The sequence below is a fragment of the Equus asinus genome, chromosome 15 (genome assembly GCF_041296235.1).
Source record: "Equus asinus isolate D_3611 breed Donkey chromosome 15, EquAss-T2T_v2, whole genome shotgun sequence".
Taxonomy (NCBI): Eukaryota; Metazoa; Chordata; class Mammalia; order Perissodactyla; family Equidae; genus Equus; species Equus asinus.
In genome coordinates, this window is record NC_091804.1 from 40422668 (window position 1) to 40450130 (window position 27463).

The window sequence follows — 27463 nt, forward strand, 5'->3', positions numbered from 1 at the left end:
TCGTCTGTCCTCCACCAAACCAGGCTTCTGGCCATCTCAGGCCCTTTGCACAGGCTGTGCCTCTGCCTGGAATGCCCTTCCCCCATCTGCTCTCCTTCAGGTCTCAGGCCACCTCCTCCGTCCCTGCCTGCCCCCTCTGAAGTCACTCCCTCTCCTGCCATCACCTAGTTTATTTTACTCGGAGCTCTTCGTCCCATCTGAAGTTCTCATTATTTATCGGTTGGCTTCCTAGAGAGCTTTGTCAGGGCAACCGCCTCATCCACTGGATTCACGGCTGTGTCCTGGCGCCTGGCACAAAGCCCAGCACACAGTAGGTGCTCAGCAAACATCCCTTCAAAGAATGAATAAACAGGCACCAGTTGATGGGAAGAAATCGAGAGGGCAGATGCCTCAACAAGACGCCTCCTGGCAGTTTCCTGATGCAGCCGGAGCAACCCAGTGTAGGAGGAGCCTGTGTCCACACGGCCATCAGCCTCCCCGTCCTGTGGGGCCCTGATAGTCTACAAATGGCTTTTCACACATGCCTCACCCAAGGCCACAGGCGAGGAAGAGGCGAAGTGGGGCTCCAAGTCACGCTTCCTTTGGCAACAACTAGTCATCGCCATCCTCTGACACAGGAGCCCCTGTCCTGGGCACTCCCCATGCACAGCAAGAAACCGGTTCCTGGGGGCTTCACCCACCCAGAGAGCTCTGAGAACTCTCCAGTCTCCAGACGGCAGGCCTCTTTCTAGAGTGGATACCCTCCCCTCTCCCCCCAAAAACACGTTGTTTGGTCAACGCTCAACACTATAAAGCTGTCGTCTCCACCAGAATGGGGCACTAAATCCTTCCGACTGGTGGTTCTTAATGGGTGGCAGTTCCTCCCCCTATGGGACATTTTGCAGTATCTAGAGACATTTTGGTTGTCACAACCGGGGTGGGGGGTAGGGAGAGTGGGCTTCTGGAATCTAGTGGGTGGAGGCCAGGGATGCTGCTAAACATCCTACAGTGTGCAGGACAGCCCCACAATAGAGAATGATCCTACCCCAGGGTCAACAGGGCCAAGGCTGAGAAACCTGTTTCAGGCAAAAAGGCAGTAAGAAAATATCTGGGGCTCCTGGACTGACTCTGAGGAGAAGAGCTCTCTGAATTTGGGGAGAATCACCCCTCATTCTGTTTCAGATTTCTTCATAGTGCTATTACCATCTGACATTATAATACATATTTATTAGTTTGTCTGGTTCCCCAACTAGGAGGTAAGCTCCACAAAGGCAAGGATTCCATCTAGTGCAGGGACCGCTGTGTCCTCAGGACCTACAAATTGCCCTTCGCACATGGGAGGCCTTCAATCAATATTTGTGGAATAGATGAAGAAACTCCTAAGAATATTGAACAATACAAAATATACAATCTCCTTTTGGAGCTATTTTCCCATTATGATTGCGCTTCCTGTGCAGACCCCAAATCCACCCTCCTCGTCTTCCCCAGAAACAGATTTTAGCTCTGCACGTGGTTGGGAAACGTAAATATTAAAAACTACATTCCCCAGCCTGCTTTGCAGCTCTGTGTGGTCATATGACCAGGCTCTAGCCAACCAGGTATCAGTCAAGGGACAGATGCAATTTCCGGGTTATGCCCTTAAAGGGAAGGGGCTCGCTCTCCTTCCTCCTTTCCCCCACCCCCTCCTCCCACCCAGGAGCCATCCTGGATAGCACAGATGAGGGTACCATCCTAAGAGTGGTGGAGGAGTAAGGCAAAAAGAGCCTAGTCCTGGCACCACCAGGCCAGCATACCACCCCTGGACCGTGTGGACCACGTATGCATGAGACTGCTGTGCTGTCACACGGGAAAGAAATCATCTATCTTGTTTAAGCCACTGTTACTCTGGGTTTTGGTTACAGTGAAACTGGTGGCCAGATAGCCATGAATGATTATTCTTAAAAAGTCACGTAGATAAGCAGTCTATTATCAGACTCCCACCAGGTTCCTTAACGATAACATCGTTGACACTTGGGTCACCATGGTACCGGCTGCTTCAGTTGTTTTTCAGGAACTGAGAGTCGACTCCTTGTCCAATTCAGGACGGCTGAGACCACCGACCCATCAACTGGGGCTGCGCAAGGGTCCAACAGGTGACCCTTTGCCATTAGTGGGGCTGAAAACTCCACCCTCGGCTCATGCTAATGCCGCCATTTTGTGAACACGCACCCTAGGAAGAGCCACGAAGCTTGACTACGCTTGCGCAGATCATCAGCTCCCTCACTTCTCCATACCTCCAATCACCTATCCCCACACTTCAGACCACTCCGCCCCCACATCCCATAAACACCCCTGATCCCCATTTTCAGGGCGGCAGATTTGAGACTTGTTCTCCCATCTCCTCGCTTGGCTGCCTTGTGAATACACCCTTTCTGTGCTGCAAACTCAGGGTCTTGGTGATTGGGTCACTGTGCAGTGGGCAAACGAGCCGGGATCAGTATCAACAGAGCTGTCCACATCCTAATCAGCACAAAACTCTCCCTCCCCTGCTAACCGTAACTGCTCTGAGGTCATGTCAAGGACTCCTTAGCGGTGCGAGGAATATCCCAGCCAGCTGGCATGCAAGACTATTTTCTGATTCCCCTTCACACATGTAGGCGGTACAACCCTTAGCCTATACGTAGGATCCTTTCCTCCCTGACACCTCAGCCTGTACGAGTCTATTGCTAAGCCACAGAAAGAAAGGAGAGGAAGTCACATTATTTAGATCCATCAAATGATAATGACAAAAGGAACTACCACAAAAAGCCCATTAAAATCTTAAAACATCAATTATGCTGAAATGTATGAGTTCATAATGGTACCAAAGAAAAACCCCTAATTGATCACCAGGGGAGGATGTTAATGAAGCAACCCATTATTTTAAAAACTGGTAAATAAATGGGAAGAATCAAGCATTCATCCTGCTTTTCCTATATGAATTCTACCATTGTTGATGAAGGGAAGTTTCCCTTTATAGAAGTTTTCCAGCTAACAGAAGAGGAAGGGGAGACAGAATTAGAATAGAATATCACCATTTTGCAATTAATACACCATTGAATTAATGGAGCTGGTCTCCATAAATAGGCCCTGACTATTAACAACTACTAACGTCACCCAAAGAGAAGCGACCTGACACCGTGAGCTTCCTGACAGAAGGATCCACCACCACCGATGAAGCAGACTTGCCCCAAAGGATTGAACCTGAATCAAGGAAGCCTCTAGAATCGACAGCCAACTTACAGGAAACACTGAGGATGGAGGAACATGCTCGCCCTCACCACGGGGAGCTCCCTGGCAAAAGCCAGACGGTGAGACGTTTTACAGGATAAACAACCTGGTTTTCCAATAAATAAGTTACAAAATAATAATAAAACCAAAAAAAGGTTCCAGACTTAGAAACCAGGCAGCCACTTGCAACGCGTGGGCCTGGTCTGAATCCTGACTCGAACAAACTATAAAATAATAAAAACAAACCAAAGAAGAAAAAAACCTTTATGATGTATATGCGACCACTGGAAGTTTAAATACTACACACTTCACGATACTAGGGAATTTTTGTTAAGTTTCATGCATACTAACAGTATTACGAGTACTTTCTGAATCCTTTTCTTGTAGACATACATACTCAATATTTACACATGAAATGATATGATTTTATCCAGGATTTTTGATGTCTAGGATTCGCTTCAAAATATTACGAGGAAGTGGAGGTGGTGGACGACAGAGGTGGAAAAGAAATCAGACTGGCCGCGAGCTGGTGACAGGTGAAGCTGAGAGATGGCTAAGTGAAGGCGGTGTGCTCCTTGATATTTCTATATATTCAAAACATTTCATAATAAGAAGTTCTTAGAAGTCTTACTTCTCGCCACAAGGAAGGGGCAGGAGAAAGACAGCGGGAGCTAAGACTTGCAAGGCCCCACTGGGCTCCAAGTGCCGGGTTAGGCAGCCACGGATGTGAGCGGCACTTTCGGAAGAGGAGGCCCAGACGCAAATGCCACACAGACCCAGGGAGAAGCCTTGATGAGAGAAGCTGGCGTGGCAAGAGGACAGCAACACAAGCACGGCTGTAACAAACAATGGACACACCGTCCACCTTCAGGAGACAAGAGTGAGCGATGGGGGCTATGGACAACGGCAAGTGCGTGCTCGGTCTAAAGGAGGCGGTCTCCACGCTGGGCCAGCCTTGACTGACTCCAGGTAGCCGCCATGCAGAATGTGGAGCCCAGGGTGGCCAGATCCTCAGATTTTCCAAGGAAAGCTGGAAATCTGTATTTTTATATGCAATCTCCTGGTTTTTAAACGTTGGCATCTAATCCAAATATTTTTTTAAATACTGTGTGGGCCAAACAAAATATCTGCAGGCTAACTGCAGCCCGTGGAACACCAGCTGGCCAGCCATGTTCCAAGCACTGAAGCAGACCACAACTCAACCCATCTGTAAGAAGTGAAAGGGTGCATTAATCAACTTTGGGTCAATTCTTTTTCAGGCATCCAATAAAGCTGAGAATTCAAAAGACACCATCAACTTCCAGAAATCTATAAGAACCGGCTGCAGAACATTTCAAAGGCCTTCTCCACGTCGCCGGCTTATGCAACAGAACCTCCACTCTGTCCAGAGTTTTGGAAACCAACAACTGGGAGTGTCCTTTCGACTTTCCCGGGATGGTGGAACTAACAGGCTTCAGATGAAACCCATTTGCTGGTTTGCAGAATGCCTGAGCCTTCAGTCGAAACTGCTTCCAACAGACAATCCCGTCATAAAATGAAGTTGGGGTGCTCCATGCTCACCGTAAAACAACCAGGGAGCTCTCCACTTCGGTCGCCTGGCCAGAGATCTGATTTCATGGCAGTTTCGAGGGATGAGGCAGATGTCCTCTGGAACCCTGGAAGGGGTGGGACTGGCTGCTGAGCACCCAAATGGACTCCTTCTCCAAACCTAGCTCCAGTCTGCCTTTGGCTTCACCCGGATGAAGACTCCTGACATCCTCGATGGGCAAAGCAGGCCCCAGCCCCGCCTTTCCAGACACCGTCTCAGCCTAACCAGATCCCCAGGTCAATAACCAACTAAAGAGGTGTCAAGAATGCAGTGGAGGAGAGAGAGCCAGAGAAATGGTTTCATCATCCCACAAGAACAAAGCCCCTCTTTTTTTTTTTTTTTGAAAGAGTGAAAAGTAAAAGAAAATCGGTACTAAAACAAAGTTGAATCAGCCCAGGGCACAAAAAGACTCCAGAACTACACTCGAAGGCCGCAACAGACAAAACACACCCAATTCTCAATTCTGTGGGATGGAGTCAAACCAGGACTATTTCATAAAAGAAGGCCTTTTTTCTGGAAAAATAAAGCTTTCCTATTTATCTGAAATGTATTTATTGATGGGGGAGGAGGTAGGGTGTACAGAGGAAAATGTAGCATTAAAATAAGATTTGGTGAACTGCCCCCCACCTAACTCATGGCCTCAAGTGACTAAATTGCCTTTCAAGTTCTACTTTTCTAGAGAGAAACCAACGGCAGCTCATGCTGACATTGGGAAGTGAGGCATTTTTAACATAAAAATTCTCCACTGTCTTAAGTTACGGCCTGGGATGAGCAGAGAGCTATTAACTATGGTCCTCCAGGAACTTCCCCCAATAACCGCCCCCCCCCCCCAAGCTGCTGCATTGCCCTGAAATGAGCAAGGCCTGGGGCGCATCCAGCGCGCTCGCTGAGGGAGGAAGTGAGCGCAGCTCTCTGCACGCTGTGTGCGTAAGAATGAAAGTAGAGAAGGACCTTTAAAAAAAGGTCTGGATGCTGATCTGCCAGAAATCTTGCCTAACTGATCACCTGATTCCTTTGCAAAGATATTCACTTGTTACCACATGAGAATAACCTCGTTTGGAGGTGGAAATTAAATGCAGCATAAATGACTCAGAAGAGTTAAAAGTGCCGGTGTTGGTGGATAACGGGGGCCCTCGGAGGACGCCAAATGATGTCTCTCTTGGTCCTCTTTCTTGGGTCCTGTCTGCTCTTGTGGGTCAGACGCTGCTCTGGAATGCATGCTGAGTGGACAGCAAGTCTGAGAATAGACTTTCTTGTGGTTTTGGTAGCTTTTGACCTCGAAACACAAGGGCACATTCCTTTGGAAACATCTGCTTTGCAGAATTTCACAAAGATGGCTGAGCACTTCTGGGTCTGGAGTGGCTGCAAGGTGGCTCCCTATATTTACATCAGCCAGCGATGCAAAGTACACATCATCTGGGGTGAACGGACAGCTAAATGACACAGCTCGAAATGTGAGGTTCTTAAAAGGCAGGGAAACATCAAGAGAGGCAAGTAAAGATGCCCCCAGGGACAGATGCCCACATGACGTTTGCTCCCCCGGGAGAGACACTCGGACCTGCTCCTAGCTCTGTTAAGTGAGCTTCAAACAGCAGCTCTTGCAAATTTTGTGGGCTCATCTCTAAGCAAGCAGCTGTCTTGCCTTTGGAATTTTCCAGTGAGACTCTAACTATCCTTTGCTGAATTCACAAGAAGCAGCTGAGCCGGGTAATAAGGACACAGGTGGAGTTGGCCTCTGGGCTCCTCAAAGCCCAGCTCTGCCCCGACTCCCCAAATGGCCGTCTTAGGCTGTTTGGGTTCCTATAACAAAATGGCCACCAGGCAGCTTATAAATGACAAACACTATTTCTCACACTTCTTGGAGGCTGAGACATCCAAAATCAAGGTGCCAGCAGGTGTGGTCACTTCCTCATAGACGGCTGTCTTCTCACTACAATGTCACACAGAGGAAGGGACCTAGGGAGCTCTGTGGGGTCTCTTTCATAAGGGAACAATCCCGTTCATGAGGGCTCCACCCTCAGGACCTAAGCATCTCCCAAAGGCCCCACCTCCTGATACTGTCACACCGGGGGCGAGGTTCCAACATACGAATTCAGGGCGGGGGACACAAACATTCAGACCATAGAAATGGCCCAGGACTGACGACAATGATGACATCAAGGGCAGTGGAGGAAGAGCATAAGTACCAAGCACTTCTCACACGTGCCCAGTACTGGTCCAAGTCCCTTCCTCAAAGGATGCTCCCGTTTCCATCACAACAACCCTCAGAGTTGGGGGCCATCACCACAGAGATTTGTCCAATGTCACAGAAGAGTGGTGAGGCCAGACTGAACGCCGGCGGGATGACCCCAGAAACTCTCCACCCAATAGGCCCCAAATCCAGGCTGGACCCTCCGACCAGCCATCCCATCCCTGAGGAACGGCCCCTGATAGACCCGCCCAGTCGTCTAGCAACAGATGAACAAGAGACACCAAGTCCCCATCCACGGGGGACCTGTGTGTATATTTTGCTACATTTTATAGAATGAAGGGGGAAAATAAGAACACATATTTGCATCTGCTCAGGATTACATAAAGAAACTCGACATCATGCCTTCCCACGTGGCATGATGCTACCCCCAGGGTAGGGGGCGGAATTGGTTCTTAGGGGATGAAAAAAAATCTTACACAGGATAAAGCTTGAGGCTGGGCAAAGGGCAACAGTCCACAAACAGATACATAGTGTATCTGTGGTACTGATGTTTCCTGGGGTTGGTGATCAGGAAAAAACCATCTAAAAAGGAGCCTGAGTGGAAAGGGTGGCAATAATAGAAAAAACGATGGAGAAATACTGCTCCGGAAGTCTCGAGAAAAACGACTATCAGAGAGCAGGGCAGAAATGGGGGCATACCTTTTGCTGGATATCTTTTTATAGTTTTGTCTTTCGAGCATGTGAACATATTACCTATATAAAATGTAAATATTTTTACACGAACTTTACAAACAGAATCCTGACTGAAGCCCTCAGGGGGTCTGGGCTCTGCTCGTGCCCACTCGGGCAGCTGTGGGAATTACTCTTGGCCTTGGTGGTTTCAGGTGCCCCACAGCCCCACACACGACACCCGGGTTGGGTAGGGGTCTCAGGTGCCCGCGGGGCTGCTCTGTCACACAGCCATTTTGCTTGTTATCATCAGAACAGAGAAGCCCTGTGTGTCACCCTCTCTCGGCGCCACTGTCCCCAGGGAGGCTGTCAGGAGGCCCAGGCCTTGTGGGGCCAACCCAGCAGCCAGGCACATGTGCCTCTGTTAGCCACAGCCAGGCCATCTGTGGGCTTCGCACACCTCACCCGACAGGACTGCCTTGCCGCAGGCGTGCTGTGGGTGCCGGGCGGCCCCATTAAAGATTCCTGACCTACAGGACAAAGCCGTGCCGGTCACAGAACATTCTTCCATTCTTGGTCCTTTCCCGCTTCCTGCACCTTGTTGGGTATGTCCCTCTGTCCATCCTTCCGTGGCCTGTTTCTCATGCACTGGCTCATCCCGCCACAGGGTACAGAGCCTTTTCAAAGGACGCCTTGCCCCTCTCCCAATGGCACAACCAGCAAATCCTGGGCCACTGGGCCACACTCTGCCAGGGAGCCCAGCAGGGGACACGCTAACCGGACTTCCCAGCTGTCCCTGTGCTGAGGGCATCATCTCGCTTGTACAGGTGAACATCCCAAGGTCCCCAAGGGCAGCTTGGGAAGGGGACCTTGAGCCCGTGCCCTGGAGCTTTGCCAACATGGAAGAGACAGGACACAAGGGAGAGTGGGCCCCATCTCCAAAGACCAAGACAGCCAGTTTTTTATTTTCCTAGACAAATATAGTTTTAAAGATTTGAACCATGTCTTATAAGAAGTCAAGCCAATTAAACTCACAAATAAAAATAGCAGCTAACATGGATCAAGGATTACTCTGTGCCAAGCCCTATTCTAAAGCTTCGACATGGAATAACATTCCGTGCTCACCACAGTCCCCAGAGGGAGGAGCCAGGATCCTCTCCACTCTCCAGATGGGGAAACGGAGGCACAGCGAGGCTGGTAACCCGCTCAAGGTCACCAGGAAGAGATGGAGTCTCGGGTCTCACGGAGACATGGTGAGTAAATCTGAGATCTAGGAAGATTCAAACGAGAGCAAACGGCGAAAAGAGACAGCACAAGGCAGCGCCGGGCTGCACACGGCCTCCACGGGGCGCTGAGCCTCTGGCCAGAGCTGCCTTGCGGCCCAGGGCCACCACCTCCGTGCAGACTTCCACATGGTGCGGTCAGCTCTTCCCAGTGCGCCCGAGTGGCTCTTCCAAGGGTAGAGAGAAAGCCACTCGCTGCCACCGAGCTTGGTGGGCGAGTTCAGCAGTGTCCACTGGGACCTGCCCTGTTTCTTCACGGGGCGGAAAGAGAGCTGGCCACCAGGGAAAAGAAACTGAGGATGCCTTTGGCCCCCAGGTGACAAGAACGGCTCCACTGCTTCTTTGGTGCCTGAAAACCAGTCCCTGTGAGTCACAGATCAGTTCTCTCTCTGGGGCTTTTTCCTACTTGTCTCTCACGGAGAGCATTCTTGTCAAACAGCAAAGGCCAAAGTCTTTAAGTGGCTAAAATAAAGGTAAGTCTGGAGAAGGCAGCACAAGAAACCTGAAGGGAAGCAGGGCTGTTATGAGCATCATGATCATTATTAATGGAATACATAGTAACTGTTGCACACATTTTAGGATCCTCACGTCTCTTGCTGGCAGCCCCAAGTTCAGTTCTTAATGCATCTTTGGCGGTTTGTCTGAGCGGGAGATACAGTTTTCCTGGGTGAGAAATCAAGGCCCAGAGACTTTCAGCAGCTGGCCCGAGCAGGGGCAGAGCAGCTGGCACCCAAACAGCCTGCTGCCCTTGAGCGTGCAGCCCGGATCCCTCAGAACCAGGCACGCCCATGGGAAGGGAGGGAGGTCCCGAAGGCAGAAGATAACCAACGGTCTACAGTTACAAGGACTTCATACACCCCCGTGCACTGCAGGGGCGTCCAAACCGTGCAACCACTTCAGAACACTACCTAGCAAGGGCTCCACTCCCGACCTTACGGGTGGGCACCCAAAGAAGATTCAGGAATGTCCACAGAGGTTTTATTCACAAAAGTGGAAGCAACCCAAACGCCCATCAACAGGAGCACGCGTGCAGAGATTGTAGGATATTCCTTCAACGGAATCATCCAGGACAACCAAACGAAGGGACCTCAGCTACACCCAACCGTGTCACCGGAGCTCACAAGCTCGTGGCTGATGGAAAGAAGCCGGACACAAAGGAGCACCGCTACACGACTTCTGTCTGCACAAACAGGCAAAACGAATCTCTGGGGTTAGAAAGCAGGGTAGTGGCCACCTCTGTGGTGGTGACCAAAGGGGACATATAGGAGGGCTTCCAGGGTGCCAACAAGATTCTATGTCATGCGTGGTCCAGGTGGTAATTACATGGGTGGTCCACCTGGAGAAATTGAGTACATGATTGATTTCTGAATGTGCATATATTTCAATATTTAAATATATTTCAAGAAATATTCAAATGTATTCAATGTATTTCAACAAATTGATCTTAAGGAGTTCATATGAAGAATAGAGAAGCAGATTCAAAAATGAGTAGACTGGTGTGTGCTCTTCTTACGTGTATAAACACACCCCCCCCCATGTGCTGTCCTTACAAGCCACTGGCAGAAGCTCCGGCCGTCCCTAAGACCAGGTCCTTTCTCCCAAGACAGTTCCAGAACAGGATGGAGGATCTCCTTGGAGTCTCAGGCCTCCCCCCGTCCCTTGGGCCTCTAGTCAGGCTGAATCTCGAGGCTGCTGGTGAAGACGCACTGCCCCCCAGAGCCTGCTGTGAGATGCTGTGACCTGAGAAGCCCCCGCTCTGCAGAGGTGTCACCAAGAGCCCCTGGCCAGAGTCCCGTCTGCATCTCTCCCGCTGGCCTGGGCCCTCGGGGCACCAACACCCACCACCTGCTCCATCAAGGTGCCCTGGGCATGAAGGTGCGGCGCCCTTCACTCTAGCCAACAGAAGCGGTAAGGACTACTCGAGAACTAATCACACTTTGACAATCCCAGTTACATTTTAAACAATCGCGCCAACGACAGGGCGCATCAGCCAGTCTCTTGTAAACTGTGCCACCCCTCCGTCATGTTCCTGCCGTGGTAGTCACGTTCTCCGTCTCCAGGTTTGTCTAAAATGAGATAAACCCATGGTTTCCCAACTCTTGACTCCCGATAGTCCATCTTCCCAACGTAGCCAGAGCGATCTTTTCAAAAGGTAAATTAAATCGCACGGCACTGCTGCCAAACACCCGCCAAGGCCAGCCCACGCCTCTGACACCTGCTGCTCCCTCTCCTGGGAACACCCTTCCGTCGGACCTGCCCACAGCCCGCCTCCTGAGAGTGGCCTCTCTGTGCACGTGGTCTGAGAGCCAACACCACCCGTCCAACCACACTCTGCCTCCCAACCTTGTGTCATTGCCCTCGTGGCTTTTTATCAACATATGAAACCTGCTTATTTTTGCCTTCTGTGCTGATGTCTATTTCCTTTACCAAAACGACACCTGAGGAGAGCAAGGACTCTGACTTGGTCACAGTGTATCCCCCAATCACAGAACAGAGGCCGGCATAGAGGAGGCAACCAGCACCCACCTGTGGGTGAGGGGGAGGCAGCTGAGGAGGGAGGGAAGAAGAGCCAGGATGGGGGGGGGGAGGTGGGGGCAGGAAGGCAGGGAGCGAGGAATTCCTTCACAGGATCCACCACTGCGGGGCCGGTGGCATTTCCCAGGTACCACCTGGGGCTTTAGAATAAGAAACTAGTTCCCGAAGGGGACAAGGGAGCAGAGAGAAAACGCGTGAGAGTGTAGGCAGAGCACACATTTCAGGAGAACTACGAAAAAGGGCCTGAGCTGGGGAGGGTGGAGGGCCCAACGAGGGGAGCAAGGATGCATTTCTGTCCTGGAATATCACTTATTTTGCTAGTTCAAAAAGAGACTTTTTGAAAATGTCTCAAGTCCTTGGAGTGGAGAAAGTAGAAGGTGCACTTTGGAGTTCCAAGAAAAAACTGGGGCCAAGACAGACAGCATCTGTGTGCAGGAATGCAGCTTGGGAAGAGGGGAGAGGAAAAGCAGAAGCCACGTGATGGAGCCAGGTGGGACGCCCGGGCAGGACACCGGATCTGGATCCGTGGCGAAGGGCCAGGAAGGGAAACCGAACACTTGAGGGGCGTGGGCAACTTCAAAGATGATTTGTCTGCTCTCGGACCCGAGTCCGCTGGCGACCCCTTCCTCTCCCAACTGCACAAACTTCTCTGACCCTCGCTCAAAATGCTTAAGCCCAGCTCTCACGAGGTTTCCAAGGCAAGTCCACTCGGCCCAAATCCCAAGGCCAATGAACGGCACCTGAGAGACACCCGCACACTGGGAGCATGTTCTGCTGGAGTTTGTGAAACCAGATACATATTTTGTGGAGGACACCCCTTTGAGGAATCAATGAAAGAGACAGAAAAAGATCTTAAAAAGCTAGGGTGTCTCCCATCCAGACTAGAGATGCAACCCAGGGATTTTCAGTTTACCTGTCAGAAATAAACACAAAACACCAAACTGAGAAGTCTGAATCCCACATCTGTAAAGCCAACGGTGGACTCTGAGAACATTCCATGGGTGCAGGGCCCGAAGGAGGAAGCTGAACTCCCAGCGATTAGGAGACGAGACTACGCGCCTCTCTTCCCGCGGCTGCAGCCGTGGTGCAGTCTGGGGCTGACAACCGGGCACAGCAGGCCACGTGGGCATCTCCCTGTCAGAGGGTCCCGGGTGGGCTGGGCAGAACTTTGGGGACAATGCCAGTCAAGCAGTGGACATCTAAACAGCAGCCACACTGCCGCCTCTCGGGGCCACACAGGTAGAAATTTTTCTACTGCCCTGTCATGCTGTGGCCCCAGGAATGTGAAGCCCAAGAACTGAGAAGCCTGAGTGTGGCATATGGGATGGGGCAGTGCTAGACTCGAACTCAGATTCCTTCACGTTCTGTCTCCCAAATGCTGGGGGAGAGGGGTTCCAGACCTGCCATGTTGCAGAACTCTGGAGACCCCCTTCGCGTGGAGTACAATAAAACACAACGGGAACAGCAGCCCCTGGAGTTGTGTGCCCTCCTGTCTGTGATGGCGTCATTTCCCTCATTTTAGAGATTTATAACGTCCACTAGCACAGTAGAGGCTCTGAGAAGTCCTGCAGTAAACAAGTTTTTTAGAAACTTGGTTTTATCGAATTTTTTCACCTTTTTAAGCCATGGAACCCTCCCTTCAGAGAATACCTCCTCAGATCCCATGGAACCAGGCTTGTGCAGAACGTACTTAAGAAAAGGCTCCATCAGGAGAAGTCATTTGCCCACACTCGGTTCTCCGAGACATCCTCAGCCGCCTCACGTTTCTGCCCTGCGGGGAGCTCACTCTCACCCGGGCCTTGAACCTGCCTGTGTTCAGAAAGACACTCAGGGGGCCCCACAGGGTCTCCATTCTCAGCTGCTCTCTGCATAAAGGAGGCTTCTGTGAAACCAGGAAAGCCTCTGTGGGTCTGGGGCTACAAGTGACCCTGGCCGGTCACTCATGACACCTGGGTACTGACTGGCAGCCAGGGCGCGGACTGACTCCTGTCTCTGAGACCCACACCTTCCGTCTCTGACCGGGGGTGACCGACAGGACAGGAGGGCCAGCACCTTTCTCACTGAGGGGATTAAACCCGCCCAGACACAGAGGCAGCTGTGCAGTTACCTGCCCAGCGCAGGCATGGTTTATTTATCGAGCACCTCAGCCCTGACCCGTCCGACCCTGGGCAGCATGTGGAGAGGGGTCCGGTGACGGCTGCGTTTCACCTAACGCTCACACCAGGCATTCCGTGTGAGCTGAATTCCCTACATGAGGATCCCCTTTCAAACACGCACCCAAACTTCATCTTAACCATTTGGGGTATAAATTGTTCAAGAATAAAATGCACAATTGTGCAACTGAGCAATTGTACATTGAACAATTGTAAATTGTTTTAAAAACCACAGTGACCCTAACTCAGCCTGTGTTTGATTCTTCAGGATCAGACAGAAGAATTATTAATGCAGTGACACCCAGAGGTCAGCCTTGTAAGGCTGTGGGGCGGTGTGACCCCGCCCTAAGTGGTCCTGGAGATCCTTGCTGGATGCATTTACGGGAAGTTTTTCATCAGTAGTTTTACTAAATCAAAGACATGGAAACTACTAGAAGCCACAGACAGCCCAGATCATCAAAACTTTGCGCAAAGTAAAAGTCCACAGTCCCTGAGTCGGCACCACAGGATTCCTGCCACTCCAGCGTCTGACACCTGGCACCTGGTCTTTATTGTAACTACTGTGGCCATTTTAAAGCTTTTTGCCTTATGTCCTACTCCTTGGCTGGGTTCCTGAGAGCAAATTTTCCTACATAATTGAGGTTGCGGGGTATATCAGATGCTACTGCCTGTAAAATGCGAGGCTGGAGCTGCAGACGGCAGCCAAGGGTGTAGGTTTCCCTTCTCCCATTAAGAAACTCAAACCACCCATCTTCTTTTTCTGGCACCCCCAGGGTAGGGCTGCCGTGCCCGCCCGGCCGGCCCTCTCTGCCCGTCAGCTGCACCTGGCTAATCCCAGGTGAGTCCTGCCCACTCAGCTGGCCCTTCCTCCCTGAGATCACAGACTAATGTCACGTGCATTGCACCCCAACAACACACCCACCCGCTGGGCCCCCCACAGACTCACAAAGCGGCCTCTGCGTCGTCCTCTTGCCCAGCCGCCCCGTCAGCTGGGCTCACTACAACGGAAGCCCACTGTTTCCCTCCCATCAATGCGCCTCTCTGTTCCCCCAGCACACGGCAGAGCCTGCAAGCCCCCATTCATGCCCCGTGCCCACAGAGCCACTTTTCCATGCGCTTTCTCCTCCCTTCTCTCCACCCCTCCCCAAATACACAAAAGAGGGCTATAAAGTGGGATTTTTTTTCTCTACAGGAATAAAAGGTTAGCTTTCCTTCCTTTCTGCTTTCCTATCCTTCGTCTAAATTTGGCAAACGGAAAGAGAGTGGAAGCAGTTACGCGGACCCAGTTCATGACCCAGGGGACACTCCTAGGGCCAGAACTGCCCTCGCTTGCTCTCTCTGTGGCGATGGCTGCAGGGCCACCACTGAAAGCCTTACTGCTCACCCCAGAACTGCGGGAAATGATCCGTGCACGGAGCTGGGGAGGTCTTAAGGCTTATCTTATTTAAGCTCCTTAAAGAGGGGGATGCGGAGGCCGGAAGGGGTGAAGATGACCCCAGGCCACTCAGTGAACCTGCTGGGGGGAGTGTTTCGGGGCCGTCCTCACGGGCACTGAGAAAAATAAGCCTCTTACCATCATCCAAGTAGGTCTGGTCCAGGTTCTGCTCCTGTTTAATTATCACTCCCGTGGGTAACACTTCCTTTTGGTCACTGACCGGGGGTCCGTTTTTGGCGGCTCTTTGGCTGGGGGCATTCTGCTGCTGAATGACCGTGGGGTAGGCCCCAGGGCTCAGCCTCTGGCCCTGACCGGCGGGCGGCGGGCCGGGCCTGGCGCTGCCGGGTGCGAAGTTCTCGCAGTACATGATGTGCTGGAACTCCTGGCGGCCTCCGCAGCGCAGCTGGGGACCGGCGGGCGGGTAGTGGATCACGGGTGAGGCCTGCTGGCCGGCCGGAGATGGGTGGAGCGCGGCCGAGCCCTGGCCCTGGGAGCCAGCGTGCACCAGCACCGAGCGGTGGGCGTCCGCCAGGGCCAGCGGGGCGGCCATGAGGGCCGGCTGCTGGTAGCCCAGCAGGCTGGGGCTCAGGCTCTTGCTCCGCTGGTAGAGGACGGCCGCGGGGTTCTGCTGCTGGTAGCGGGCGTCAGGGGACGAGAGCCCCGAGCGGAACTGCTGGCAGGGAGCCATGGTGGCCACGAGGCAGGAGGGGGACTCGGCCACCATCGGGTGCTGGGGGTAGTAAGGCTGGCTCCCCAGGCCCCCGTGGCTGGGGCTACACACCAAAGTGGGGTTGTATTCATCGGTGGGCTCCGTCTTGATGGCTGGGACTACGGGAGAGAAAAGCACAGTGGGCAACCCCTCTTAGTGCGAGGCAGCTGTGCCCAGAGGACTGGCAGACAGGGGCTGGGAACACAGCCTTGGGGTACGAACGGGTGGGTCAAACAGCTGAGTTCAGTCATTTATCAGCCTCGGGCAAGAGCATCCCCGTGCGACGGTCAGAGGTCAGACACTTTACCCCGGGCGACCATCTTGAACCCCGGGTCTTTCCAAGAGTGGAAAGGGGTGGCTGGTAGTTCTGTCTCTGCCCTGGAACTCTGCAGCCCTTTTCCACAAAAGGGGAGCTCAGAGAAGAAAGCCTGATTCAAGATTACGCCCGCCCCTCCCCCCCAGCAGCTCCTGTCCCCCTTTCCCGCTGTGTCCTCCACAACACGTCCCACCATCTGAGACAGTCGGTGCATTTCACGTGCTCACTTGTTATCTGAACGCCCCCCGTCTAGAGTGCCAGCTCCCCAAAGGGAGGATTTTTGTGTCCGTTTTGCTCAACGCTGGGTCCCCGTGGCGGACAACGGTGCCTGGCACTCAGCCATTATCTGGACGAATGAATGAATGGAAACTGGCTCAGCTGCCCGTCTCGGCACGGTGGTCCTCTGCAGCAGTGAGAGCTCCTGGCCTGGCTGTCCACCCAGGAACTCCATGTGGCCACAGGGGGACGGCCCGCCGCGCGCAGGGTCAGCCCGCTTCAGGGCATACTCACCTTTTACCCCTACCACGATCAAATCTGAGACGGGGACACGAGTCATCAGCTTTGCAACCTGCTGTTGACCGACTGAGTCTCCAGACGCCTGTGTGAGTCCACCCTCCCAGAGGAAAACCTAACAGCAATAACAGCTCGTATGTTCACACCAGCTCACCGTGTGCTGTGCTAAGCGCTGCGTGTGCGTTTGATTTCTGTAACTCTCACAGGGAAGGCGCCATTTGACAAATGAGGAAACAGGCTCAGAGAGGTTGAGTCACCTGCCCAGGGTGGCCCAGCTGGCAGCAGACCTCACGGGTCCTCGCTCGCGTGCCTGTCTGCCTCTCTACAACCGGGGCCTGCAGAGAGAACGCCTTACCTGGGTGGTAGGTAAAGTGCTGAGGCTGGCTTCGTTTCCTTTTCCCATTGATGACATAGAAGTTCACCTTCACGGAGGTACGGATATGCTTGTTCCGATACTCAGGAATCTCAACAAAAAGCATGTTCTAGAAGGAAGGAGTTGTCATTAACAGCAACCGTGTCTACATTCCGCTGCAAGGCCCACTGAGCCAGCCCATCTTAAGGGAGTCCTGGCGTGTTCCCTATGCTTACAGGCAAAATTCTAGTAAAGAGGAATTGACTTTCCGGCAAAGAAAGAATTGCCACTTACTCTATCGATGTGTATTAAAATGCCACAGTTACGAATGAGAGGGCCTGGCGCTCAATAAGTGTTTAATTCATTCGTCAATTCAATACCTACTGATTGCCTCTTAGGTCCAAAGCACTGGGACTTTGATGAAGGAAGAAAAAAGAGGAGGAAAGAAAGCACAAGGGAGGTGGGAGGGAAACACGACAGGCCGTTCTGTCATCTTGGCCGGGTGCTTACGGGCTGGCTCTTGTCTTTATCCACCGTGGCTTCCATCTCCCAAATTTGCTGCCCATCTGGAAAAATTAAAAAATGACAGACTTTGAAGGAACTATTAGAAACCAAAGACTGAAGACAAAAGCTCACCAGCTTATATTTGTCTTGGCTTCCCTATGATACCACTTCAGTAAGGTGTGTGTGTGTGTTTGTGTTACGTACGTATATGTGGACATATCTGTATTTTTATTTACATACATGAATATTTATTTTTGCAAAGGGAATGCAGGTTGACGATGGAAAACTGGGCAACAATAGAAAATAAGGAAAAAAAACAGAAATTGCCCATCATCCCGACATCATTATCTTTTTTTCTCTACATCTGAATGCCTACAGAGTTTTCTTCCTAAAAACAAACAAAAAAAGTAGTCTCGTTATTCATTATACTTTATTATACGCTTTGCTCAACCAAAGACTATTTCCAAAATGTCGTGCTCACGCCAAGACTGTCACAGGAGCCCCATCATGGATCACTGGGTGCTCCAGACGTGCCTTCGTGGCTGTCTGAGAACACAGGTGGCTTCCACACTCTGTCCTAAGAGGCCACTGGAGAGGAGCAAACGCGGGCGCCGGCGCCCCAGCTCCCAGGGAGCAGACAGCCGATCCACACGGCTCGGCTCGCTGCAACCATCAACGCGAGGCTTCGCTCCACTGCAAACGCGCTCTCCTGGAGCACAGCACTCGTTCCCCAGTTTGGGGCCAACAAGTTGGGCCAAACAAAACTCCGCATTTACAAATAATAGCTTTCTTTTGCTGTCCACCTCCATTGGCCGTTGGGCAGTTTTCGGCTGAAACAAATCATTTCCACAAGTGTTTCCAGGGTATTTTGTGGAACACTGGCTCTGAAGAATGTTAAATGGGTTTATGAGAAAGGGAAACATTTTACAAGCTAAGAAGCATTTGGAGAATGCTGAGTCAAAGTCAAATGGGTTTCTTTACTGCAGGACTTCTCAGAGCCTTGAATCTGCTCACGTGCAGCGTGACTCTCCACTGTGGGCTGGAGTATGGAGCATGTCCAAAATTTGGCCAAAGAATTCCTCCCCACTTTTTTAAGCACCACTATTAGCATCTTCTGTGACAGGTCAGATCTCGTCTTGGCTCTTAACGCTCACCCACAGAAATCTAGTTTCCACGTATTATTTGAACTTCCTGGTATAGAACATATTTCCCCAAATAATAATTAATAAAAAGTCTTGTGATTGCTACCAAGCCTGATGCAATCTAGATGATCCTAACAACAAACAAGCCACGAGCCAGCAAGAGCCCTCTGTGACAAGTAAGTCTGCACGTCTCGGCCGCACAGTTCTCTGGGGCGCCATGTCTGAAATGACTAAAGAAGATACAGTTTACATCAAAAGGGAAGAGGAAAAGGGGGTCAGTGCACCAGCTCTCGCTACAGCGTGAGCTCCCTGCGGGAGGCACCGGGTTATACTCATCACCGTCTCCCCGACACCCGACATACTGCAGGGACCTAATAAACAGCTCATGTCTGAGCTCTCAAAAGTGTCGGCAGCTCCAAAGGCCACTGATGGGGCCAAGACAAAGCCAGACGCTCACATCACCCACCACTCAGAAGGAAGCAAGAAAGAGATGGATGGACATCAAGGAGCTTGAGGTTAGTCATCAAGACAGGGTACCTCCAGTGTGCAAAGCTCCGGACAGAACTAGTCAGAGAAAATCCTCATGTCTCTGTCACAGACAGATCAAAGGTCCTCCAACTGAGACAGCTGTTCCCCTCTCAGGTGGCGTAGGAGCCAGGCACGGGCCCTCGTTAAAAAGCGCTTTCTCATTCACTAGCTGCAACGCGAGCTCTAAGTCAGAAGATGGAGGAATAAATTAATCGAGGAAATGAACAATAACGTGTTGCTGTCTGGTGTGGGGGACCCGCCTCCTCAGCTCTCATTGGCTGAATTGAGCTCTGCCACCAGCCGTACCATGGTTCTTTCGGTTTGGCTCGTTACCCTGTATGAGCTTCCCTCACTTTGAAAAGAAAGGACCATTTTCAGAAGTCTGGTAATTAGGGGGAAAGGGAGAGGAGCACCTGGAAAAAGGACCAGCAGTAAAGCTGAGTCCATAAAGCTTCCACCCCAGTCCTCTCCCTCGACTCATGCCAACCAGTGGGAGAGGACCGCAGAGAATACAAAATGGCGGTGCAGTGGAAAGGGTGTCTCCACGGGGACAGTTCTCACAGAGTCTCTTCTGGTCGAGGGACCCAAGAGAAATGGGAGGGAGCCCTCCACCCAAATTTCACCCTTTTCTCCATCGCTGGCGGGCGTACAGAATAAGCAAAACTCCGTCTAAGCTCCACAGCAGCCTTGAAGGCCCTGTACGACCGGGGTCCTGCCCTCCGCCCAGCCTCTCCAGGCGCATTCTCCCCCTCCCAGTAGGAGTAAACAGCTCTCACGTCTGAGCACTCACGACATGCGAAGCATCACTCAAAGACCCCGCAGGTATAGACCTGTGTTGTCCACACAACAACCCTAGGCCCTGGGTCTGATCATCATCCCCATTTGACAGGTGAACACACCCAGGCACAGACAGGTGACAGCACTGGCCTAAGACACACAGCTAGTAGGTGAGGAAGCCAGATGTGAGTGAACAGGCTGGCTGTAGAGCCAGCACTCCTTATCCCGCTGACATGATGTGGTTTCAGATCCTTGTGCCCGCGCGGCTTTCCCGCCAAGTTAATGAAGGGCGGTGGGCAGGCACTGTGGGAGCCTTGCCCTTCACAACTCAACTGCCATCTCCTTTTTCAGACCAAGTTTGTCCCCTCTGGGCTCTCATCGCACCCTGGGTACCCCCGCCACCACCTCTCACTGCCTCCCCATTCTCTAGGACGTCCTCAGAGGCCACGTCTCCCTCATTCCATACCGGGTGCTCAGCTGTTTGGTGGCACGATCAGAATTAAAATTGCTGCAATAAGTAACAGCAACCGTCTAAGGGGCTGCTGGGCAGCAGAATGCTCCTTCAAAGAAGGCAGAGGTCCATCGGGCAGAAACCACCCAAGCGTCCACCGCTGGATGAACAGATAAATGAAGTGTGGTCTAGACAGAATGGAACATTATTCAGCCTTAAAAGGGAAGGAGGCTTTGACATATGCTGCTCACAGATGGACCCTGAAAAGATTATACTGAGTGAAACAAGCCAGACACAAAAGGACAAATATTGTATGACCCCACTTCTCCGAGGTGCACAGAATAGGCAAACTCAGAGAGACAGAAACGTACAGGTTGCCAGGGGCTGGGGGAGAAGGGCGTGGGGAGTGATTAACGGGCATAGAGCGCCTGCTTCAGAAAATGTAAAAAAGCCTGAAAATAGTGGCGATGGCTACACAACACTGTGAATGTATCTGATGCCACTGAATTATGCACTTATAATGGTTAAAATGATCACTATTACGTCATGCATATTTTACCACAATTTTTTTAAAAGCCAATTGGCCTCACACTAGAGACCTGGCTTGTTTTGTGGCCTAAAGAGTGGCTTAGCAGTTTTTTAATTAGCTCCTGCCATTTCAAAATGAGATTTCACCTAAAAATGTAGATTTTGCTCTTGAAAAAAAATAGATTCAGGGGCTGGCTTGGTGGCGCAGTGGTTAAGTTCGCACGTTTCACTTTGGCAGCCTGGGGTTCGCCGGTTCAGATCCCAGGTACGGACACGGCACCACTTGGCAAGCCATGCTGTGGTAGGCATCCCACATATAAAGTAGAGGAAGATTGGCACGGATGTTAGCTCAGGGCCAGTCTTCCTCAGCAAAAAGAGGAGAATTGGAGGCAGATGCTAGCTCAGGGCTAATCTTCCTCAAAAAAAAAAAAACCAGACTCAGATGATCTGCCCATTCTGGCACCTGCACAAGAACCTGACTGTGGCGGCCTCTTCTGACAGCGCCGTGCTCCCCACATCTCCGCAGCCCCCAGCCCTGGCCCCCCCACCTCCCATTTACTTTCCACGCCCCCCTGGGGGCTTTTGAGAGAAAGAGACAGGTGCTGCCCCCACAACACCGTGTGGAGAACTGGCGGGGGTTCTGCAGAATGCCCCTCCGATGGGATGTGCCTGATGTTTTCTCACAACTGCACGACATTTTGGCCAGAAAAAGCCACCACCCAACGGTGTGTCGGTCAGTGTCCCACTCTGTTGCTGCATGTTTCCTCCCTGACACCAAAGACCCCTGGCCATCTGTCCAGATGGGTAAACACCTTGATTTCCCTCCTCCTAGACCACAGGCCCCTTGCTCCAAGGACTTGACCTTCTCTTTTCTTCAGAATCAGAAGCCTGTGCCCAGGAAGCCCTCAGCCACCATGCGGCCCAGCCTCCTTTGAGGGCCCCGTGTGTCCACACGGGCCTCTCCAGCATGGCTGCAAAGGGACATCCCTACACAGCCACACACCTAAAGATTCTCCCTTCCTCCCGCCTGCCTGCTCTCTTCTGGGCTGCAGCCGGAGCAAACAGGACCTGCAGGCTGCCCCTCCCCAGGACGCCCTCTGCCGCAAGTTGGCTCCTGGAGCCCCACATCAGGTCAGGAAGGAAGCTCGTGGCTTTAGGAAGGATGCCTGGTCGCTGTAGTGTCCTCTGTTAGGCCTTTAGCCACACGATTACTGCAGCCCCAGCCTTACTCGGGCATGTTCTGTGGCCAGAACCGACCTCCCCACTCTGTGCCACCACCGCACTCCCCCTTGTATTCCTGCGTACCCCAAACTCTGGAGCAGACAGATCCGGCTTCGAATGCTTGTTTTGCCTCCAATTAGCTCTGTGAGCATGAATAAGACACGTTACCACTCTTTGCGTCATACCCAAAATACGGGGATCATCACAGAACCCAGACCTCACAGGTTCTCCCCAAGATAAGAGGCACGTGGCAGAGTGGAAACACTCGACAGACAGTGGCGAGCACTGTTATCACGGCTACGGCAACACATTATTTAAATATCGTCTTCTTTACCATTTTTTTGCATATATCCCACAATGGGTTAATAATGAAAAAAATCCACAAGCATTTTTTTAATCAGATAATAATACACCTCCTCTGACTGCAATTATAAATACTTGTGCCTGCAAGCACAGGCTGGAGGGAATTTACCGAGGAACAACGTCATTATCTGAGACAGGTGGCACAGTGCCTGATTTTCTTTCCTTTCAAAAATGGGTCTTTTCACCATTATCTCAACTTTTGAAAAAGAGCGAGAGGGCTCACAGGAAAGAGAAATCAAAACCTATCCCGTGAGCCCAAGCCAGGGGCCCGCTTCTTCCGCGTGGCTCCTCGGGTACCTGAAGCCGCAGGGCAGCTTCAGGAGCCAGCCCGGTGGCGGTCACGTGGGGTCTGCCCTCAGTCCTCAACCGACAATCCCCAGCGGCAGTGAAAGCTGACGTCGCTGTCCTCAGTTTCACGTGGCACGTGGAAGACACACTCCAGAGAGCTGGTCTCTAAGGAAGCGTGTGGTTTGCAAAATGCCTCAAGGCCATTTTCCTGGGCTCCTCCTCCATCCCCACCCCACCTCCCCCAGCACACAGCTCCTTGGATTTCGCCAAGAGAATGCACCAATGCCATCCTCTGAACTGAGCTCCAGTGGAACTCACAGCAATGCTGGCAGGGCTCGCTCAGCCTGACGTCACTCTGTCCACGTTCAAGTCCTGTCGTCGCCATTTACTAGCTGTGTGGCCCTTGAGCGGTAGCTTACCCTCTCTGTGCCTCACTTTCCTCACAGGCAAATAATAAAGTTAATGCACTGACTTCAAAGAGTTGTGGCAAGAATTCAAATAGGGATTATACGTAAAATGCTTAGCAAAATGCCCAGCCCACAGTGAGTGCTGCCATTGTTATTATCTTGGAATTCAGTGTCTCACATAGGTCTGACTCTAGGGAGAAAGAACTGGCTGGCCCTCCTGCCCCAAGTGTTCTGGGGGGTATCACAGTTTCTCACTTCATTTCATTGCATGACGTCTCTCACTGCAAATAAATAAAATGGACACAAAAGGTGTTCACTGAGAGGGGACAGGCTGAATTAATTATGGGCCACGCACACTTGCTATGAACACCAGCTACCTTAGACAAGGGAACACCAGGCAGCTCTTAGAATAAGGAAGATCATATTTTCTGACCTGGAAATGCGTCCCTGTTATGCTAAAAAGAAGAATTTTTTAACTGCCGCAGACCAGCATGTGCAGCACGACGCCCCTTTGGGAGTCTATAAGTGTGTCAGCTTCAACTCAGGGAAGCTGTGCCCAAGCGAGGACCAGGGTTCCCCCCCGGGGCTGGGCCTGGATGGAGCAGGTGAGACCTGCACGTCTTCTGTCACAGGATTCTAGAAACACGGTAGAACTATGACTTAAATTTGTGTGCATTTTTTAAAATAAAGTTTTTCTCTCAAGACAAAAGGACCCTGAATCTGCCTGTTGACTTGCCTGTCTCCCCGGAGCCTTCTGGGGCCACGATCTCAGATATCTTAGACGGAGGCTGGGCAGGGCCCCCCAGCACTGATTAAGCTCCGACTGCACAGCAGGCCCCATGCAGGCTGTTTGGACCGTGATACAAACCACACACACCTTCCTGCCCTCAAGGGCCCCGAGACGAGGAAGCAGGGCCTGACGGTCCACCGCAGCTCAAACAGACACGACTCAAGGTTCCTCACCTCCCCTGGGATGAGGACTTGCCTCCTTCCTCAGCTTCCCTCCCCTGACTCCACTCCAGCCACACGGACCTTCTCGGTCCCTCCAACAACCACGCTCGCTCTCCTCCAGACCTCGCCAGGGCCAGTTCCCTCCCATCCTCAGGTTCGGCTCAGCAGGTCCCCCTGACCTGTCCCCATCCTCTGTCACTTTCTACTCCCACCTTGCACTCTCTGACATCATTTGACCTCCCTGTTGTTTCTCTCTCTCTCCCCTGCGAGGCTGTAGGCTCCCTGAGGGCAGCATCATGCACCTGTCTTATTCGCTGCTTGGTCCCCAGCACAAGTCTGGCACACACAGGTGCTCAATAAACCCTGGCGGAGTAAACACACCAACCGACCTCAGGACGCCCGGTGCTTGGTCCGCAGCCAGAGCTCAGGCAGCGTCTGACCCCCAGCCTCTCTGGCAAAAAGACGCCACAAAGACAAATCGCGGAGCCCTTACTGAAGACGCATTTTTGGGAACTGACTGATGAGGAAGGAGCCTGGAATACGGGCGCAGACAAGGAACCAGACGCGACCACAGCCACGTGGCCTGAGTTCTACATAATCCAGCTCCCCAGCCAACCCCAGGTCTGCGACTCCAGGAGAGCCTGCCGGGAACAGAAGGGCCCAGGGGGACAAGCACACGTCCACTGTGCTGGGCGGAGATGAAATCAAGGACTTGGTCTCTGGAGCAGATGCTCAGGCAGACTTCCTCCATCCTTAATTAACGGGCACTGGCAGCCCTTCCAGGGTTGCTCAGAGGGGAAGAGACGAGCGCCAACTTCTTTGGGCAAAAGGCTTGCGTCTAGAGAAGACTTAGCAAGATTCTGCAAGAAAAAAGCCAGGGTGGGGAGCATGCATGGCCCAATGTGCATCACAGCCTTCATCTCCCGTTGACGGTCGCGGGCGGAGGCCGTCATTCAGCGGATCTTTCCCGCAGGGGGCTCTAGAACTCGCAGACCAAACAAGGTCAGGAGACGGCAGGGCTGGGTCCCCGGGGGCCGCCGATCAGCGGTCAGCGCTCACAGGAGGGCCGAGCGAGCTCTCAGGAGGGGAAGCGGGCTGTCCCTGCTCCAACTCCAAGCGGGCCTCAGGCTCCCGCAAATGGGGAGGAAGCCGAGGTGTGAGGCTGCGTTAGGAAACCGTGCCTGAGGCTTCCCAGCCCTGGCTCAACGAAGATGGCTGAAGCCAGTCCAGTCTGCTGGACACCCGCTAACGAGCAGAAAAACATGCGCTCCCTGGATTCGCAGGCAGGTGGGGGTCAGGAGCATCCCCTTCACTGAGGAGTACACCCTCCCAGAATGGCACCGCTGCCCAGGGGGAACTCCTGAGGGTGGGGAGGAAGGCCATCCTGCCTCCCCCCTCCTCCTGCCCCGCCACCTCCTCCAGGGCTCACCCCTGCGTCCCCCGCCCCCGACAACCGCAGTGTCTGCCCACTCACCTCCCAGCTCCCACCAACCCTAACCCGCAAAGTCCACTCTTCATGCCGATTGTGAGAACAATCTTTCAGATGTAAAGTAGGCCACGTCACTCCTCTGCTTCGAAGCCTCCAGCAGCTACTCGAATAAAATCCAAACTCCTCACAGCGCCTACAGGAGCCGGCACGCTCCGACCCCTCCCCAGCGACCTCTCCAGCTCAGCTGCACCAGCCCCCCCGGGCCTGCTTTCAGACCTCACCTGTCCCAAGCCCGTCCCCAGGCTGGGGCCGTGGCCCTGGGCGGGTCCTTCTGCCTGGACACTGGTCCAACCATCCACTCGGCTCCCTCTTTCTCTCCTTCAGGGCTCTGCTCAAAGTCACCTCCTCAGGGAAGCCCTCCCTGACTGCCCTCACCAGACTTGCCAGATTTAACAAATAAAAATACAGGACATCGAGTTAAACTTGAATTTCAGGAAACTGACCTCAAGTAGGTCCCAAACTCTGTGCCACTGCATGTGACATACTCGCACTAGAGAAATTTGTCGTTTGTCTGAAATTCGAATTTAACTGAGTGTCCTATATTTTTCTCTCTACCTCCAGACCCTTAGCTCTCGGTCCTACAACGTGGTTTCGCCATCTTCACAGCACTTTCTGCATCTCAAAGTGGCCTGCTTATAAACAAGTGTGACACTGTCCACCCCCTGAGGGCAGGGACCTCATCTGTCACGCGTCCCCAGTCCCGGGCACAGCACCGGCACACAGCGGGTATTCAGCAAACACCTGGGGAGTGACGAAGGAAGCCGCTGGCTGAGCGAGCGGAGCGAGGCTGGCAGAGCATGGCTTGCTCATTTCACACAGAGGCCAGATCCCAGCTCACCTTTCGCCCACCCCAGGCCAGCCTCTTCCCAATGACGAGCGTCATCTACAGGTGTCCCACACGGGCTGCACACAGCCAGGCGCACTGGGAACCAGGAAACGGGGGCTTCAGCTCCGGCCCTGCACTGACGAGCCCTGTCACCTCCAGGAAGCCTGCCAACCTCACTGTGCCAGTCGGCGTGCCCATCTGTAGAGCGGGGGCGGGACTGGGCTGTCGTCAAGCCCCTCCAGCTCCTTCAGGCTGTGACAGCAAAGTCGGATGGCTCACAGGTGAGAGGACGGGAGGAACTCACCGTGCCTGGAAGGACTCTGCTCCCAGACAAGAAGCCCACAGGCCCTGCCTTCCTGACTCGATGCATAGTCAGTGAGCACCCCGGGCGCACGTGGAAGGTCAGTGGACATCCTCTGAGCACCTTCCATGCACCGACTAGCCCTGAGCCAACAGCTGCTGCCAATCCTCTTTTTGCTGAGGAAGACTGGCCCTGAGCTAACATCCATGCCCATCTTCCTCTACTTTCTATGTGGGATGCCTGCCACAGCATGGCTTTTGCAAGCGGTGCCATGTCTGCACCGGGATCCGAACTGGCGAACCCTGGGCTGCAGAAGCGGAACGTGTGAACTTAACCACTATGCCACCGGTCTGGTCCCATACCACTTTTATTAAAAAAAAAAAAAAAAGGACACACAAGCAAAAAATATAGAAAAATAATAGAAAGGGGTGTCAGACAGTTAATTAATAAAAGATACTATGATTTTCTTGGGCGGGGGGGAATTCCAGCCTAATTGCAATTTCTAATGGCAGAAACACTAGGACCCAAGTTCATTAGCAGATTGATTTCTCTGTGTCCTCTTTCAAAGGCATCCAAACAGAATGAACTGCAGGATCTCTTCACTCAAAAGTCTGTTCTTACTATGTGCAAAGGCGGAAGTTTGGGCAACTATCTCGGGCTCTCTGAAAATGAGACCATTTTCTCTGTCTCCGGGGGGGGCTTCCGAGTGGAGCCC

At 52.5% G+C, this 27463-nt stretch overlaps 1 protein-coding gene across 6 annotated transcripts in view; it reads right to left on the reverse strand.

The window, feature by feature from the left end:
• NFATC2 (nuclear factor of activated T cells 2) overlaps window positions 1–27463 on the reverse strand; it is a 154490-nt gene that overhangs the window by 24760 nt on the left and 102267 nt on the right. For all 6 annotated transcript variants that reach the window (XM_070486136.1, XM_070486135.1, XM_014832469.3 and 3 more), the window contains exons 7-9: window positions 17483–17538; window positions 16976–17102; window positions 15221–15910 (exon numbers count right to left, since the gene is read on the reverse strand). In XM_070486136.1, the coding sequence (XP_070342237.1) occupies window positions 15221–15910; window positions 16976–17102; window positions 17483–17538 (873 nt within the window). The remainder of the gene's footprint in view (window positions 1–15220; window positions 15911–16975; window positions 17103–17482; window positions 17539–27463) is intronic.